Source organism: Gekko japonicus, unplaced genomic scaffold, assembly GCF_001447785.1.
Source record: "Gekko japonicus isolate JY-2015 unplaced genomic scaffold, Gekko_japonicus_V1.1 scaffold94, whole genome shotgun sequence".
Classification (NCBI taxonomy): domain Eukaryota; kingdom Metazoa; phylum Chordata; class Lepidosauria; order Squamata; family Gekkonidae; genus Gekko; species Gekko japonicus.
Window position 1 is genome coordinate 1,094,854 of NW_015174274.1, and position 18,509 is coordinate 1,113,362.

General features: G+C 42.5%; 1 protein-coding gene across 1 annotated transcript in view; it reads right to left on the reverse strand.

Annotated features, from left to right (window-relative positions):
- The window catches only part of CUBN (cubilin), a 227,622-nt gene that overhangs the window by 146,378 nt on the left and 62,735 nt on the right, over positions 1-18,509 (reverse strand). The window contains exons 28-29 of the mRNA XM_015423746.1: positions 17,472-17,659; positions 4,094-4,253 (exon numbers count right to left, since the gene is read on the reverse strand). Of these exons, the coding sequence (XP_015279232.1) occupies positions 4,094-4,253; positions 17,472-17,659 (348 nt within the window). The remainder of the gene's footprint in view (positions 1-4,093; positions 4,254-17,471; positions 17,660-18,509) is intronic.

An 18,509-nucleotide genomic window follows, 5' to 3' on the forward strand; every position in this document is an offset into this window, starting at 1 on the left:
GAGAGACAGAGAGAGAGAGAGAGAGAGAGAGAGAGAGAGAGAGAGAGAGAGAGTATCCTTTGGGATATGCCAAATGATCGCAGCTTGACTGCCTGTGCGGAGGAATTTTCATTTAAACAATGTGCAGCAAGTGGTTCAACTTAGCAACCAAAGGCAGGGGCCCCAGCGGCAAATCGCAGCTGCTTTGCTGTGCTGTCAAACGTCAAATAGTGGGAACGGATTAGGCTGATAGGGCAACTGTGGCTCTTTAATATTTCTAGCCATGCACTTGCTGAGAGATGCAAAATGCCTCAGGTTTCAATTTTACATGTTTATTTACTTATTTTATATATGCAGCCTTTCTCCACAACGGGTACCCAAAGCGCCTTACATCATTCTCCTCACTATTTTATCCTTACAACAACCCTGCGAGGTTGGTTAGGATGAGAGAGTGTGACTGGCCCAACGTCACCCAACAAGTTTCCATGGCAGAGTGGGGATTCAAACCTGAGTCTCCCTGATCCTAGTCCGATACTCCTAACCACTACACCACACTGGCTCCCAGGCTGTTGTTGAGTATCCCGAGTGGCACAGCCACATAACATTATAAAACCAAAACACAGAATGTACATAACTATTTCCCTAAATCATTAAGCATTTGCTCAATAGAGTATGTGATATCCAATGGCACGCTAGGGATGCCAAACTCCAGGTGGGACCTGGAGCTCTCTCAGAATTACAGTTTATCTCCTGACAACAGGGATCAGCTCCCCTGAAGAAAATTACTGCTTTGAAGGGTAGACTCTAGGACCTTACTGAGGTCTTTCCTCTTCCTAAACCCCACCCTCCCCAGGCTCCACCCCCAAATCTCCAAGAATTTCCCAGCCTCAAGTTGGCAACCCTATGACATATAGGTATATGGGCTTTAGGCATACCAACACCCTTGCGATAGTTTGCTATGCCGGGTGAAAAGGGGTTAAAAGGAATGGCATTCCTACTTATCTACCTCCATGGGGGGTAGGCAGAGGACAGAATTAGGAAAGAACATGGTGGTGGTGGTGGTGGTGGTGGTAGGGAAGTCATCAGTCTTTTTCATTGCGGCTTTTTCCTTGCACTGAGGTCATCAAGGTAACTTTTTTTTACCATCAAGCCACAGGTGACTTAATGGTGACCCCTGTGGGGTTTTCAAGGCAAGAGGTGGTTTGCCATTGCCTGTGACCCTTGACTTCCTTGGTGTTCTCTCAGCCAAATACTAACCAGGGCAAGCCCTGCTTAGCTTTTGAGATCTGGTGAGATTGGCCTTTCCTGGGCTATCCAGGTCATGACATTGAGATACTAGGGCAGATTAAAATCGCTAACATTTAAACAAGACCCTGCTGCCATGCCTTTCATAGCAGCTTCGTGTACACACATTAAAAAGGTAAAGGTAAAGGTTCCCTTGCTCGAAAGCCAGTCGAATCCGACTCTAGAGTTGCGGTGCTCATCTCCGTTTCAAAGCCAAAGAGCCAGCGCTGTCCGAAGACATTTCCGTGGTCATGTGGCCGGCATGACTAAACACCGAGGCACACGGAACGCTGTTACCTTCCCACCAAAGTGGTACCTATTTATCTACTTGCAATGTCTTGCTTTCAAACTGCTAGGTTGGCAGGAGCTGGAACTAGAGACAGGAGCTCACTCCGTCATGCGGCACCCGGGTCTCGAACTGCTGAACTACTGACCTTCCACAGCCTGCAGTTCACCGTCTTAACCACCTGAGCCACCACACACATTAGCAAGTAATAATATTAATCTCCATGCAGTACAACCCTTAATCTCTTGAGTTTTGGAGAAGAGATTTTCCTGTGACACATTAATTGGTTGGTCTGGTTTATTTTCCCCAAGTCATTTGGCAACCCTACTAGGCATTCTGCAACACTATAAGGAGCAACAGAGAATATTTACATGTATTTTTTAATTCTTTAATTATTCCTTCATGACTTCTGCTAATGTACCAGTTGAGGTGTTCCCCCCCCCCCGCTCCATTTGTAACATTGGTGAAAACACCTGTGTACTCCTCTTGGTCCTGATCTGGAAGCTTTAAGTGACTCCCGGGCACGCAGGGGGCCCAATCAGACTCCCAATGTGAAACAGCCCAGGACAGCCAGTATTTGTCTTGCTGGGGAAATTTACATGTAGCTCATCAGTACAGGATGATATCCCCAGCAAGGCAAACAGTGGTTCCCCACGTCATGGAATATGATGCAGAGGAAAGGTTTATGCTTTCTCTCCACACACTCAGCAATCCTGGTCCAAATTAAGTTCCAAACACAGAACTCCTGGATCAATATTTGGTCAGCAGGACTGTGTGAACCCATGAGGACTTTGTGATACATAATTAAATAACTCTACTTTACCCTGTGAGGTTAGCTTGATAGATAGATAGCAATTGTCCAAGGTTCCAGAGCAAATTTTATGGTTTAGCTGGGACTTGAACGGGAATGTCTCCCATGTTCAACCCAAACACTCTATCTACTGCACCACAAGGACTATTTCAAGTGTCATTTAATCCTGGCATCCACAGAATTTGATCAGGCCCACTTCCTAATAAACAGATTTAGGATCAAAGCCTGCTGTGAACATTTACTCCAAGTTAAATCTCACTAACCTCAATGGAGCTTATTCACAAATTAAGTGTAAATAGAACTGTGACCCATAATTTAATTCAGTGCAAATTACTTCTGAGAAAATGTGTATCAGATTGGGCTATCAGCCTGCTACATGTCCTTTAAATAAATATTTCCAGGATTATGATATTGGTCCACTCAATTGATTTGTGGAGGGAATGGTATGAAGAAAAAATTATGTTGTGACAGACTGCACTTAAGCTAAAGGACTGTGAAGGGTTAATTCTTCACAGAATCTTCACTACCCAAAGGAGTCTTGGAGCAACTTACAATCACCTTCCCTTCCTCTCCCCTGTGATGTAGATAGGGCTGAGAGAGTTCTGAGAGAACTGTGACTAACCCAAGGTCACCCAGTTGGCTTCATGTGGAGGAGTGGGGAATCAAACTCAGTTCTCCAAATTAGAGTCCACCACTCTTAACCACTACACCAAGCTGACTCTCACTTGAGAGCTGCATGCTGAGGAGAGAGTCAGTCAAATCTCTGCCTTGACTTAGTTCAGTCTTATTTCAGCCCTAGCTGAGACGTGTTGAGTACTGACAGTTTCAGAATTCAGCCCTGACTGAGAGCAGTTTAACACAGACAGGATAACTGGGGGGGAAGTTGGCAAGGAAGTTTGGAAAGCAGGTGAAGACTCCCATTTGGACCAAGGAAAGTGGATAAATCTTCTAGGGAGAGAAGAATTTACCTACCCAGTCAAACAGGAAGTTAATTCTGAAGAGTGTAGAGATCCCTGGTCTGGTGTGATCAGGAACTGCCTGTAGAAACCTTAAGGGTGAGTTAAAAACTCAAGACAAGTACTGGTGTTTGAAGAAAAGGGCTGGGTACTGGAAAGAGAGTTTGCTTGTGGAAAGCAAAGGCATTTGAGAATACTCAAAGAAAGTGTACTGAAGTGTTTGGGGAAAACACTGGAACAAAAGCCTCTCAACATAAAGACTTTAAGCAACTGAAAAGAATATCTCATTAGCCTGAAACTAAGAACTAAAGTCTGTGCATGTACTGGTTTTACCTTAGAAATTTCAACCCCTGATTTTACCTGACCTTTCCCCTATATGTTAAATAAAATATTTTGTTATTTTTGAATTTCAAAATGCCTTGATTGCTATTTAAGTTTTTTAAGTTAAAGTGAGCTCCCGATCCTTTCTTTAGGTTCCTGGGCTGAGCCAACAGCCAAAAGATCGTACTGTGACAGGCTGGGACAGCCAAAGTTCTTCAGCCCAAAAGAAAACACATTACTAGGGCGGCTCAGTCAGTAAAGGGAAAGAAAAACAGAGGGAAAATCTTTCCTCTGAGGGAGGGGAGTGGACAGGGCCTTCATCACAAGTCTATTTTGTCCCCAGTGGTGCATAACTTCTAACTGCCAGACAATCTTAGGATCTCCTGGCTATACTACACACACTGCCATATGATTATTATTACTACCTGTGTAAGTCAGAAATTTAAGGTAACTTACCATTCATCTGCCACAGCATCTGGAACCCAGAAGATTCACCAATGCTATCAGAAGAGAATACAACATGTAGACTAGAACTTAGGGTGCCTCCAGATGGGAGGTCCATATTGCCACAGAAATTGCCTATCAGGCTGGACTGGGCATTCGGCCCATCATAAAGCTAAAATCAATCAAAAGAAAACATAATGGTTATTAACTTGATTTATTTATTTAAATTCATTTAAAATATTTACCCATCTTCCCTCTCAGCATTTCAGTACCCAAGGTTGAATTTTTAAAGAAGCTCTATCTTGGATATAATATCTCTTGGATATTATCCAAATATGTAACACCTAGGGGTGCGTTCAGACGGGGCGTTTCAGCCGGCAGAAACTGCACCAGTTCCAACCGGTGCAGTTTATGCCGGCTGAAACGCGATCACACTTACTTCCGATCTGCGGAGCCCATCGCTGTATGCCCGTTCACACACAGCGGGCATCGGTGGTTTTTTTAAAACTCAGTTTGCGCATGCGCATAGGCAGCCATCCACAGAATGGTGATCTTCGCGCATGGCCTCCCTGAGGTTCCGGACTCCTCTAACACCTTAAACTAAGGACCTTTTTCTTTTTTAAAAAAACAAACGCCAGGGCGAAGCTTCGCCCAAGCGCATATCACCAACCTAAAAAAAAATGGTGGGCAAAAATCGGAAGCCTCGGGCTTCCGAACGGAAGTGGCTCTACAACGGTGGAGAACGATCAGACGGGGGGAAAAGCGATTACAACCGTTGCACTCAGGATACCACCACTTGGGGACCTAGTGGCAGAATACAATGGCTTAAAGCTCTTTGCAATGGTTAGGGACGGAAGGCAGATGTTCGCCGTGTGAACGCCGGTAAGTACACCGATTCCAACCAGCACCTATACTGTTGCAAATGCCCCATCTGAACGCACCCCTAATATGGTTGATTTGAACAAGTCATATAATCAGTATTGTTCTTTGTGCAGCTTGGCTAGTCCATGGAAGCTTCTTATGCTAGTAGTCATCAAACTGCCAATGGCAAAAAGTCCCCATAGGCTGGGAATGCATTTGGTAAAGAAGTCTTTGTGACCCTCTCTACTGCTTGGAGAGCATAAGAAACCGCCTGCTGGATCTGATTAAAGGTCCAACAGGGTCAGCATTCTGTTGCCAGCAGTTCACAACATAAACACTTTACTTGTTCCTAGCAATCTCTCCCACATACCAGAGTGCTGCTATTGTAAATACAGCAGAAAAGAAATGCTTGATTAAGCTTGATTTTAAAAATGGGAAATATTTTAACATTTTTAAGCTTAAAAAGTTTAACACTTCCATGGTTCATGATGACTTTAACTCTACATGAGAATAACTTAACATTAGCTGTATAAGAATTAATATTTGTACTTGATATTTGCAAAAACTGTTATTCCCTGTGTTCATTCTGCCCTAGTCTAGCACTCATCTGATTTTCTGACTCATGAAACATGACTTTTGGAGGCAATCCAGCAAATACTTGGCATACATCTCCATCACTAAGTTACTGGAATGTCATTTTTAGAAGTTTAACAGAGACTTCTTTGGTTTGGGACATATTAGTTAGAATAGTGGTGGGGTGAGAGTGTGCCTTTCACACACATTTCCACTGTTTTAAGTAATCTCTTTTTCCACCACTTTGCAAAGGCCTTCAAGTGCTCTTAAAGGAGTAGAGATTGGTGGGAAGGAGGAAAACTTCATTATTGCCAAAGCAATGGGGCCAACACCCTCACCCTGATCTAGTTGTGCATATTTGACTAGTTGTGGCATTCACACTCGAATGTAAACATTTCTCCTACAACTAACTCCATGTTCCATGCCCTGCTTGCATGAACAGAGTGCACAGTTGCCATAGTCAAAGGGATTATTGCTTTCCTGGATGCTTGGTAAAACACAATACTCTTTCAGCACTGCAATACATTTCTTAATTCACCTGGCTTTGTGGTGGTCAAAGCTATGCCAGTTAGGGTTACATGTAGATTTTGTGCCTTAAACTGATTATAATTAAAAATTTATATATCTCTGTAGTTTAAAAACTATTTTCCCTAGTCCCAAAATCTCAGGATGCTAGAAGTTAAATAAAAGTTACATAGATAACATCTCAGCAAACAAAATCTATTTTGCCTGCAATGTATTTATTTGGAGTATTCCCTTGGGAGTGCTATATGGTACTCACACAGTACTCCCTTGGGAATATTAATTTGTTTTCTGAAATAACCTTGTGATATATATATTTTGTAGGTACAGTTTCCTTGATACAACTATTCTCAGCCAGAAAAAAATGTTCTGAAAGGAAAAATAATATCCATTGCTTGAGAATATGGGGTGTATTTTTGCATGAAGGCATCCCATACTTGAGCTGATTGCATCCTACTGATCTTGTTTGATTCAAGCAGATTGAGAACATAATGCAGCTGAAATACCCATCGATCTCTACAAGTAACAAGTTACAAAACCAACAACAGTTGGTAGCAGTAATATTCAGCTAATTCTGGAAAGCCAAACAGAACCGCATGATTATTTTCCTAAGCATGATTTCATCAAGCAGGAGTTGTTTATCCTCAGCAGACAGCAGTAATTTCCCATTTCTACGTAATTCCTATGAAAACAAACACACCGTTTTTCAAATACACAGATAATGGTTGCCCTAGAAACCACTCCACATAATACCATTTCCAATTTGGTTTGAGCAGGACATATTCTTCTCAGGAAATCCAAATGGTTAGACAGCTGGAACTGTTTGAGAGGGGAGGCTACAGCTAGAGTTACAAGCACTGGTAAATGTGCAATACGGAAAAGAACAGCTGAGTGTTTTCATTATGAATTTTGAACATCTCAGGCATTATTCTGCCCTTAAAAATGCAGAACCAAGAATCTGCTCAAGTGGATTATGTTCTTCTGGCATGCTAGCAATTTCTCAAGTAATTTTCATATCTTGAATATCTTATACGTAGCACTGGCCTGCCTTTTATTTATGTATAACACCTCACACCTTTAAGTGGGAAAAATGAAGACCGCTCTCTATTACTGCCTGCCTAGAGAGTAAAGATTACCTTCTAAACTTCCCCAAATGAATACTACTTCAGATATATGTTGACTACTCACTTGTTTTGTTTGTTCGTTCTTGGAAATCAGTAAAATGGTTGAATATTACACTATATAGCACAGTGTTAAAGATAATGATATTTTAAGAAAATTGTCTTTCTGATAAAAATAGGGATTCAGTAATATTGAATACTGTCGTATTTGCCTTTGTTGTCCAAATTCTTCATTTGTGTTTCGGATATAAAATTAGGGTTGCCAGATCAAGGTTGGGAAATTCCTGGAGATTTGGGAATGGAGCCTGGGGAGGTCAGAGGCCTCAGTGGGGTACAATGCCACAGACTCCACCCTCCAAACTATCCATTTGATCCAGGGAAATGGGGAAACTGATCTCTGTTGTCTGGAGATGAGCTGTAATTCTGGGGGATCCCCAGATACTACCTGGAGGATGGCATCCGTATATAAAATCCAGCATGTTATTTCAATATATTTCAGTAAAGCAGTAAATACATGAGACTGAGGGTTTGTGTATTATTTCTTTTGCAAGGCTCATAATTTTCTCACTGCTAGGATTAAAGTTCCCTGGGAATTTACTGAAACCATAACTGTTAATATCTCATTCACCCCAACCTGTTCAAAGACTTCTGGGTAGGGTTGCCAAATCTGCAAAACGTACCGGCAGGGGAGCGTCCAGCCGGTCCGGGAGCCTTTTGCGGATGCGCGCGCGCGCGCCGCCAGAGCATCACCGGAAGTGACGTCATGCGCTGGGCGGGGCCACGCCATTTGAGGGGAAAACTCTTTGTTTTCCCCTCAAATGGCGTGGCCCCGCCCCCAGCGTGCGACGTCACTTCCGGGTGATGCGCACGCCGGGGCGGAGTTCCCCCCGGGCCCCTATTCCCCGGCGTCGGGTAACGGGCCTCCGGGGCGGGGGGAATTCCGCCCTACCGGGGGGGTTGACAGCCCTACTTCTGAGGCAGGACTAGACCAAACTGTTTTAGCACCTTAGAGGGAAAATCCAACAGACCCCTTTCCTGTGGTAAAAATATATACGTAGCCATCAAGTCAAAGTGCTGCATTTTACCTTTAAAGCCCTTCATGGCCTAGGACCCTCATACCTATTGAACCACTTCTCCCACTGTATGGCCCCGTTCAGACTGGCAGTTTGGCCCGGCGGCAGGCAAACGTTTGAGGAGCATTTCAGTAGCAGCTTAAAGGGGCGGGTTCACACAGCCACATGTTTCAGACATCCCCCAACCATAGTCAAGCCGTCTTGTGCAACTTCCCACCCGAGTTTAAAAGATACCATGTTAAAGTGGTAGCAAACCATGTATACAGCGCATTGATTCCAGTTCCCTGAATGTGAATGCAAGTACTGCTAAGGTGGGAACAACCCGCAGTCATTGATGATAGGCACCAGCTGTGTCCGTGGGCAGGCAATGATCCTCCCCTATTTGCCGCTGTACCCATGCACCCATGCACATGGGCGCATGCAGCCCAGCGCAGAAACAGCCACTAACAGGCTGCCAGGGCGGCTCAACAGTGTGAACGCTCCCTTGCGCTTCTTCCATGGTATCCTCCCGATTCATTCACTGCACTGTGAACGGGAATACCGCAAACAAGCCATTCCAGGTATGTTCCGGGTTTTCTTTGCCATGACTCTCTAGTGCTTTAAACTGCCAGTCTGAACTCGGCCTATATGTGTCAGCTATATGTCTCAAACTGACTTTTATCGTGATGTTCTCTCTTAGAATTTTTTTCTCCAGGATTGCTTCTGTGGAAGGTTCTAAGGACTGGCATATCAGAATGGATGGGGAAGACCTTCACTTGCTGCTTTTAGGAAGGCAGTATATTTCATTTGGTAGTGGTGGGGTAATCTTTTTTGGAACATTCAACGACATTTTTTAATCTGTGCATTTTTAACCTCTGTGCTGTTTTTATCTGGTTAATCGACAATTCTGTTGTTTCATGTCGTGGGAAATTGTGGTTGCATCATTAATCACCTTGAGTCTAAGGAGATCAAGTGGGACATAAGTATTCTAAATGAGTAAAGGAATAATTTCCCACCACATGCTGGCAACTCAGTGATTCTCAGATCTGGAAAGTTTACAGACCACTGCCCTAATGCACTGTATATAGCCATCAATTATGACAGAGGGAAAATCCCTAATAACTGGCACAATGCTTTTAATAATTAAAATGTCAAGCAAAATGTCTGGGAGAGGGGAAGAACCACATTGTCTTAAAGCTCTGTGCTCTGGTTTATTTGGGGGTGTTTGTTTGTTTGTTTGTTTGACAGCACCTGTATGGTTATCAGATAAACATTTTGTCTGTATTTTATTTTATATTTCTCTCCTTTATTTTCATTTTGAAATGAACTGGGAAAGGCTGCTGCTACAGCTGCTTTGTAACCATTTTGCACCAGTTTTGAAGAAAGGGAAGTGGCTTTATGGCAGGCATGAAGGCTGGTGAATCAGATCTACTACACAAGTCTGGCAATGGGCAAAGTCATTTTCCCCTGTGCAAAAAACAGAGAAGAATATTTAATAAGGAAAATGGCTTTGCCCATTGCTTTTCTGAAAGCAAAAAAAAATCACAACTATTTTTCTTCACAGGAGAAGTAAATCATTAAAAGATCAGAGAGTAGAAGAAAAACTGAAGATGTTTATTTTCTGAAGTAGGAATAAGCAGGTGTCAGCATCAGGAAACAGATTTGTTTTGTTCTGCTTACTGTAGAGGACAGATTATGGCTAGAGCAGTTAGGGAAAACTGAAATACATGCAATACTGACTTTCCTATCAAATTCAAACTTCCTTTAGTAGTTGAAAAACATAAAATGCATCATTTATAACTTATTTAGCATATACAATTGTACTATTTGATATATTTATGGAATTTAAAATATAAATATATTCATATTCTATAAGAAATGTGCAAGTATATCAAATACTTGAGAAAGAGTCGCAAACTGCTTTATTCTATGCTACCATAGCACATGTATCTTTGAATTTTGCCATTTGAGAGGTAAGAAAAAATAAAAGGTAAAAGTTTTGGAGTAAACAAAAGAAAGTCTATTATTTGGACAGAAACTCTCATCGAGTCACAACAGACAGGATGGCCAGCATATCTGGATATTAACTTTGAAAACACTGAATTCTTTAATCATGTATTATTATTAAACACAGCTTATTAACTCTTGCCAAGATACATTTAAACAAAAATCCTGAAAATATTATATATGTCTACTGTATAAAGTTCTTTTTTATTGCTTCCCAAAATTTCTCAATTTGTACACTGGAAATTTTGAAAAAGTTTTCAAACTTTTTTTCATGCTGTACATTTGGAATGAGTGAAATGCTTTGTAAGACAAGGTTTTTCTCATTCAAAAAGAGGGCATATTTCATAGCAGGTTTTTTCCAGTGTGCCTGAAAATTTTCCATTGAAAAAATTGAAAAAGTCCTCAAACATTTTCATGCTATACATTTTGAGGGTGTAAGACTTTGCCTTAAGGAGTGTTTTATTCATTCTAAAAGAGAAAATATCACATAGGAGTTTATTTTCAGTGTTCCCACAAATTTTCCAAATTTTCCACGAGAAAAAAAAAGACCTCAGGGGGAAAAATCCCTCATCCCTCCCCTCAATTTTTTCTCCTGGGACCTGAATTCCTCAGATGTTTTGATTGAAGAGGAATCCCCAAATTTGCTTCCAAATCCACTTTAAACAAAATCCAGTCCTCTCCCAAGAAATTTTTGGCTGCATTTTGAATCCTTCAAAGATTCTTCACAGCTTGAGAAGAGCCCCCAAATTTGTACAAATTTCATTTTGTGCCTAAGTTCAGTGACAACTATTGTTGATATTTTTCTAGCCGACTCTGCACTTCCAGTTTGCATCTTTTATTTTATTCTACTCTGCTACTGATGGCAACATGCCAAACAGACACTCCTGAGATTATTTAAAAAGCAGTTTAATCCAGACATTTTCCTCCAATATATAAATATCTCCTAGTCTAACAAAATGCTAAAGTGCAGGAACTGAATATTATGGCTTGGGTCCTAATCATGATTTCTCACCAGATGTGAATACCCCATTGGGGAACATGAGATCATCCACAGAGGAAACTGTTGATTAAATCAAGTACCATGTGAGGTACATCCCCATCATCTAACTATTGTTAAACCATTCCAAAATGAGTGTCCCAGGACCATATCCAAAATCAACCAAAAAGAGGGTGGATAATTTTTGTTTGAAGCCTGAATCTGATTAGAAATGTTAAAGTGTAAAAATCCACTGCATCTGATTTAGCCATTAAAATTGCTACATACTGCCCAGTAAGAGATGTCACAGTGATGGACTCAGTGATGACACATCGAATAGCTGATTAACAGAAGTACAGAAGTACTTACACATACCACTAGAATTGTACTCTACACTTTCTATGAATTAGGAATACTGCAACATTCAACATGAAAACAATTGCAAGAGAATATACCTTGCTCAATTCCATTAATTACACATGAGGAAAACCCTTGATTGGATCATCTCAATGGTTCTTTGTCAAATTTTGTCTTAAGCAGCTTTGAGCCTGCACAGAAGCTGCTTCTTCTACAGGGTCAGGTCACTGTAGTCTGTGTCCCCTTGGCTTGTCCAAGAATTTTCTCAATTTACAATTGAGAGATATATCCCTTGGAGTTATGGTTGTGTCATTAAAGTGACCTACATGTATTATAAATCAGAGACTCAGTTGCAAATCATTTTAGGGTTGCCAGGTCCCTCCCACATGATCTGGAAGTGATGTCATCACTTCTGGGATGTCGGAGTAACACACTGGTATCTGGGTAAAAAACTCTGTAGTAAATTTGGCTTCTACCAATGGGTCAGGTCCCTCCTGGCACCCGGTGTGGGATGAGGGGGTACTTACTGGGAAGCAACAAGGAGGTCTAGACCTGGAAGTGATATCACTTCCAGAACATCAAGGTGACACCCTGGTATTTGGGCAAAAATTCTATGGTAAATTTGGCTTCTACCACAGAGTTTTTGACCAAATACCAGAGTGTTGCCCTGACATCCTGGAAGTGATGATGGCACTTCCTAGTCACATGGACCATGATGGATCTCCCTCCTTCTCTGGGTGAGTCCCCCCCCCCACTGGTCAGCTGATCAATGGCAGGGAGGTGGGGCCTGGTAGTGGGGTACCCTTGCCTCCACTGGGGGGGCGGGCTGGCAACCCTAGATCATTCCCTCTTTGCACATGTGCAGTCCAATGTTTCTTTTAAATAAACAATATTGTCTAAATTAAGTTGCCTGCTTTCTGGGACCTTCCAGTCAGCCATATCTCTTCAAGAAGTGATTGCAAGAAATGACTGCCACAGAGTTTCCAGTTCTTCCCATAAGTGACATAATGCCATTGTCTGACAGTGCATGTAAATACTGTGTGAGAGGGGAAACAAACAATGCAGTTAAGAAGCCAAGCTGAAGCAAAAACCCAGTGCAGAAAAGTTCATCTAGTATATTTTAGGTGGGGAGAAGCCCTTCTGGCTCTGAAGCATCTGAACCAAGACAAAAAACAAGGTGATTTGGAGCAAACCTGCAGAGCCAAAGCAATAGGACTTGAATGATTCAGACATTCTTTTTCACTTTGAAAAAGGAAAGAATCACTGCATAAAAATGCAAGGCGATTTTCAAGACCGTGAGAGGGTTCTCTGTGGCATTTCCTGCAGCAAGGCCTCAGCTGTGTCCAGTGGTTTGCCAGTGCAGTTCTCAAAACACAAGTGTTTGGCTTTGTCCTGAGCACAGGCCTGCCTATCAGATCAATAACAGCTCTGTTATTTTTAAAGGATAAGAAGTTTATGGTTGTGTTTCACATCCCCCTATGTAAGAGGGCCATGACTCAAACGTAAGGAATTCCAGCTGACTGCCTCTCATAAACCTTACTTTTAAAAATGAAAACAACTCCTTTGCTGGATATTGCTGCAGGAAAAAGTGGGAACAATGGACACACTGAAAGACCACGACAGAGGCTGGTTGTCCAGCTCCTGCACGCCACTTGCTCTTAGGGTTGCCAACAGACCTGGAGAAAGATGCCCCCATCCTTTAAATGGTGACTGACTAGGATGTTCTTTACCAGGTGATGCTACATGCCTTCCATGGAAAGCTTCCCCTGCCCACTCCCACGCTTCAAGCCTCTGATAAAGGGACAGGACATTTTTTCTCCAGGTCTGTTGGGAACACAAGTTGCTCCACACAGCACAACTGAAGGCATCTAGAATCAAGCCCTGGTTCACCATGAGCTATGAATGCAGGCATGTGGGATACTCAGCAATGCATCTGCATCGGTCCGGCAGAGGGGGAGGTGGTGTTGCTGTAGCTTGTTGGGATTCTATCCCCCAGGCTTGATGCCCTGCCCAGGACTCTGCCAGTTCTGAGAGTGTCCATCTGGTGACAGAAGTCAGGGCCAGCATCAGCATACAGCTGCGTGAGATACTTTTCAGCTTGTTCAATCTGAGGACGTGGACAAAAGTCTTGAAAGTTTAAGACCTATCACCCAGTTGAAAGTTTAAGACCTATCACCCACCTTGCCCCTCCTGGATACTGAAAACCAGTGTTCCCTCTAAGCTGAGTTAGTGTGAGCTAGCTCACAGATTTTTAGCCTCCGGCTCACACATTTTTATCTTAGCTCAGGAAGGGATGGCTCCAGAGCGAACTAACTTATGCAGTAGCCAAATCACTCGCTCACAACTTTAATGCCATTAGCTCACAGAGTAGAATTTTTGCTCATGAGACTCCACAGCTTAGAGGGAACATTGCTTAAAATTGCCTAGGAGAGGGGCTAGTGGATCGTAAATGCCTCTATGAGAGAATAGGTGCTTACTTCTGCATTGAGATGGGCACTGATGGACCCACTTCTGAAGATACCTACTCTGGACACAGCAGAGTTGAATAACTACTGTCCAGTCTCAAATGTACCATTCTTGAGCAAGGTGATTAAGTGAGTGTTGGCTGGGAAACTTCAGGGATTCAGGAATGAAGTGGATTGTTTGGATACATTCTGGTCTGGTTTTTGACCTGGTCATGGGTGGATGACCTGCACCTGGTCGTGGTGGATGACTTGCACCAGGAGATGGACAGGGGAGTATGACCGTATTAATTCTCCTAGACCTCTCAGCAGTTTTTGATACTGTTGATTATTTATTTATTATTTATTTTATTTTATTACATTTATACCCCCCCCCCCACGAACGGGCTCAGGGACTGCCTTCTGGACTGCCTTTCAGGTTTGGGACTAGAAGGTCAATTTCAGACTGTGGTGCTGGGGGACTGCTGCTTCACCACTTGGCCTCTCAGATTCTACAAAATTCTATAATTACCCATGCTGTTCAACACCTGTGTAAAGGCTCTGGGAGACATCATCCAGAGATTTGGGCTGAGGTGCCACCAATATGCTCTCAGGTGAGACCTGTAAATGACTCTGAGCCTCTTAAAGGTAAATTTCAGGTGCACAGAGGCGCAAATTGGTTAACAGCCAGGTTAAGAGGGATGTTTAATCTTTCCAATCCTCCATGGTGTTGCCCATTATTACATCTTTGTGCCACTAAAACCACAGCTGTTGACTTTCAACTCACCATTCAGGGGAAAAGGAACACAGGAACCTTGCAAAAAAAAAGAGGTAACAACACTACCCTCTAACAGTGCATTCCTAAGTAGAGTTCCACCCGTATAGGGATTTCAGTGGATTAAGAAGAGGGGAATGCTGTTTAGGATTGTACTGTTAGTTCCTCCTCTTTTTTATTTTCCTAGTGCATTTAAATAGATGATGCTGACATGGCCCGATCTTTTATAATTTTCTCTCACACATGCAAAGTTGTAAAATAAAAATGCAGTATGTGACAGAGCAAAAATTGCAAACAATTGAAGTTCTACAGACAAATTTGTTATAATTGTCTTGCATCTCTATGTCTACGTTACTGTTACTACTACTCCAGAATAGAAGGGATAGATCCCTCTTGAAAATTCTGGGAATTTTACGGGTGGGATGCCAGTAGAGGCAGCTAGGAACTATGAAGCAACAGGCACAAAGTTTCATTCAGTAGCTGGGACCCAATGAAAGGAAGAAAAATCAGATCTTGGGTCCTGCAGTGTTTGCAACAGAACTATTCCTTGATCCAGCCCATTATTTCAGAATGTCTGGACTGAGTCCATTCAGTAATGCGTTCCAAATTTTGTACTGGTTTGGCAGGACAAAGGGTACTCTGAGAAGAATGAGCCAGGGATTGTTTTGCTGTATAGATCTATAGGGCTAGAGACATGCAATTCTGCCGCTGGTTTGGCATTTGAAGCATCAAGGCTCTTATTGCTGAGATTCATGAAGACTTATTTCTCAGGACCCGCTTGCAAACACAAAAAATGGGACCAACTGAATTACATACATTGATCCTTGACAGTTGCACAGTTGTATTTAACAGCCTTCCTGAAGCACAAAAAGAGTCACATTGCTGTGAGTGGGCAGGGTGTGGCAGCTGAGGAAATATGCAACTAAAAATAAACGATTAGTCATTGAGGCTCTGCAAGCCTAGGAGAAACCCCATCCTATGGTGGCATCTTGAAGCAGTTAGTCATCTGAGGGTTATTGTAATTAGAGGCTGTCTCGCTCTTTCACCATTTTCATTACTAGCATGGTTTCTAGTTCTGCTTTCAGCCTGCCTGATCTAAAACTTCTTAACCATTTCAGGATCTGAAGCATGTGTACTGTTTTGTGTCAAATCCTACAGGTACCTTTGCTTTTAGGAGCATCAGACTCCACAAAGCAGGCCTCAACTTGTCAATCAGTTGGCTGATTTGCCCAGAATCTTGATTAGGGTTGCCAGGTCCTTCCTCGTCGCCAGTGGGGGGACTTTGGGGGGTGTTCCTGGAGGGGGCATGGACATCCCCAAAATGATGACATCATACAGAAGTGACATCATCACACTGGGGATCAGCACCCTGCACACCTGAGCTCCAAGCTGCAAATTCGCCAGTGGAGTTCAGGTCCCACCCCCCACCCCCACTTCTTGCAAGAAGTAGGGGTGGTGTGGGCCTGAACACCAAACAACGAATTCACTGCTAGAGTTCAGGCATGCCCCCCCCCCCCACTTAGAAGGGCCCTCTAGAGTGGTACCTTCAACACATCTCCAACAATCCCCCTATCTACTAGCCCAGTCCTGCTGTATACCACTTAGGTCATGGTGAATCTTTCAAAAGCACCCCCATGAGCCTTTGGGGAACATGCAAATTAAGGGGGGATGATTGGGAAACTGCTGAAGGTATCATGAAGGGGCATGAACATTTTAATACACAAACACACACACACAATGCAGGTACCTATCCTTTTCTCCACCTGGGTTTAATATATGGGAGGGTTGTGATAACGTAAATGACATGAAGAAAGATCGACACCCACTTTCCTTGTACTATGGCACCAGTCCATATTAGCCCTCTCACATTACTGGGTTTTTTTGCAAATTAATTACATGTCAGGAACCCTGAGTGTCCCTAAAATGGCTTAAGCTTGTCACAAGATGGAGGTGGTAAAAACAAGTCTGAAAGGTGAAATTATAGGTCCAAATATGGTCTGAGGCCTAGTGAATTCACACTTATCAGTTGAAGGACTTGGGAGTTATTGCCTGCCTCTACAAACTGTTGTTTAGCACACTTCAAATAATTACACTGCTTCTCTTTACTAACTGAACTAAATATCTGAGGTTTTTAAAATCAGAATTGTGTTTCATTATGGTCAGTGCCTCTTGAGGATTCTTTGCAAAAATCCAGTGATGAAATTAGTTTTTGGCAAAATTGCCCCTGCTCTTTGAACTTTAATTATTACAGAGCATTATCCTGATGGAGAAATTAGTCCCTTTACAATGTCAAGTTGTTTTTATTTCATAGCTCAAAAGCTATGAACAAAAGGACCGCTTTATTTTTGTGTATTTTAAAGCTGTAAGAAATATATAAAGTGTAAAGGGAAATAAAAATATCCATAGATTTTGGGACCTGTGTTGGGGGACCATGACTGGCCACCGTTTTGAGACACACATTTTTTTCTTCACATTCTATGTACTTGTCGTATTATGTGTTTCATGCACCTAAACTGACATGTGCCCATCCTGGGCTTTTGCAAGAAGTGTGAAGTGAAATGGCTTATAGCTTCCTGGGCTTGTATCACAGCTTTCCCTTTTCATAAATCATGGTGGGAGGCAGAGTTCCAAGTTGACTCACTCTTGCTCACTTTTTGCTATTCAGCTCTTACACTACGTAGCAACAAGGAAATCATTTGTCATACCTTTATATTGTCACGTTCACAGTTTGCGCCTCCTTCCACACTCAGTGCTGTAAAGCTATAGTTGAGGGTGTTACCAGAAGTTGCTTGGATGGTCCAGTTGCAGTAAGCACTTGCAGGATACTTACTGGGATAGTTTAAACTCTCCAGGATGCCCCAGCTACGGTTAGCTATTACAACTCCTTGGCAAACTGGGGAAAAGAAAACAACATCCCCAGTTATAATGTTGTGGGGCTCAACTGTATCACAGTGAATCTGTAGTTTCATATTGTACTCAACTTAAAACAGCATTTTGGAACATTAACAGAAAATGATAGAGAAGCATACACTGAATGTTGAAAGGAATATAGTTTTAAAAGGGACAGAGGCTCCCTATAAAAAGAGTAACCAAGAATGACTAAAGTTCAGCACACACTTAGGGCTGATAGTCATGTGCATGTTGAGTGCTTGATGACCACGTATCATGTAGGATTGTCCAGCCTCCAAGTGGTGTCTGGAGAGCTCCTAGAATTACAGCTATACAGATCAGTTCCCCTAGTGAAAATGGCTGCTTTGGAGGGTGGACTCTATGGCACCATAACTGTCTGAGTTCCCTTCCTTCCCCAAACCCCACCTTCCCCAAGCTCCACCCCCAAAATGTCCAGGAATTTCCCAACCCAGAGCTGGGAACTCTAGTATCATGTGATCACTTAAATGTTTGAATGAGCCATCCCAGATCAAAAATCATCAGCAAGATTTCCTTGATCACACTGGAGTGAGTTCACAAATTCATCTGCAAGATGTCAATGGTAAAGTTATGAGAAATCAGGTCATGTGTTGATATTTGTGAACCAGGCCTCACACATATTTAATCCCAGTAGACTTCCAAAGGACATAAACATACTTCTGTTCTGGTATTAAGAACTGTTGACTTGATTGTGTTTTAACCCATAAAGTATTCCTCCTGCACTAATTTTATCAACTCTAACAAAAGTTCATTAGCTTTGTTATACAGAATTCACTGAGGGCTACACCTTTCTATTTGGGTCCACGTTGCCTGGG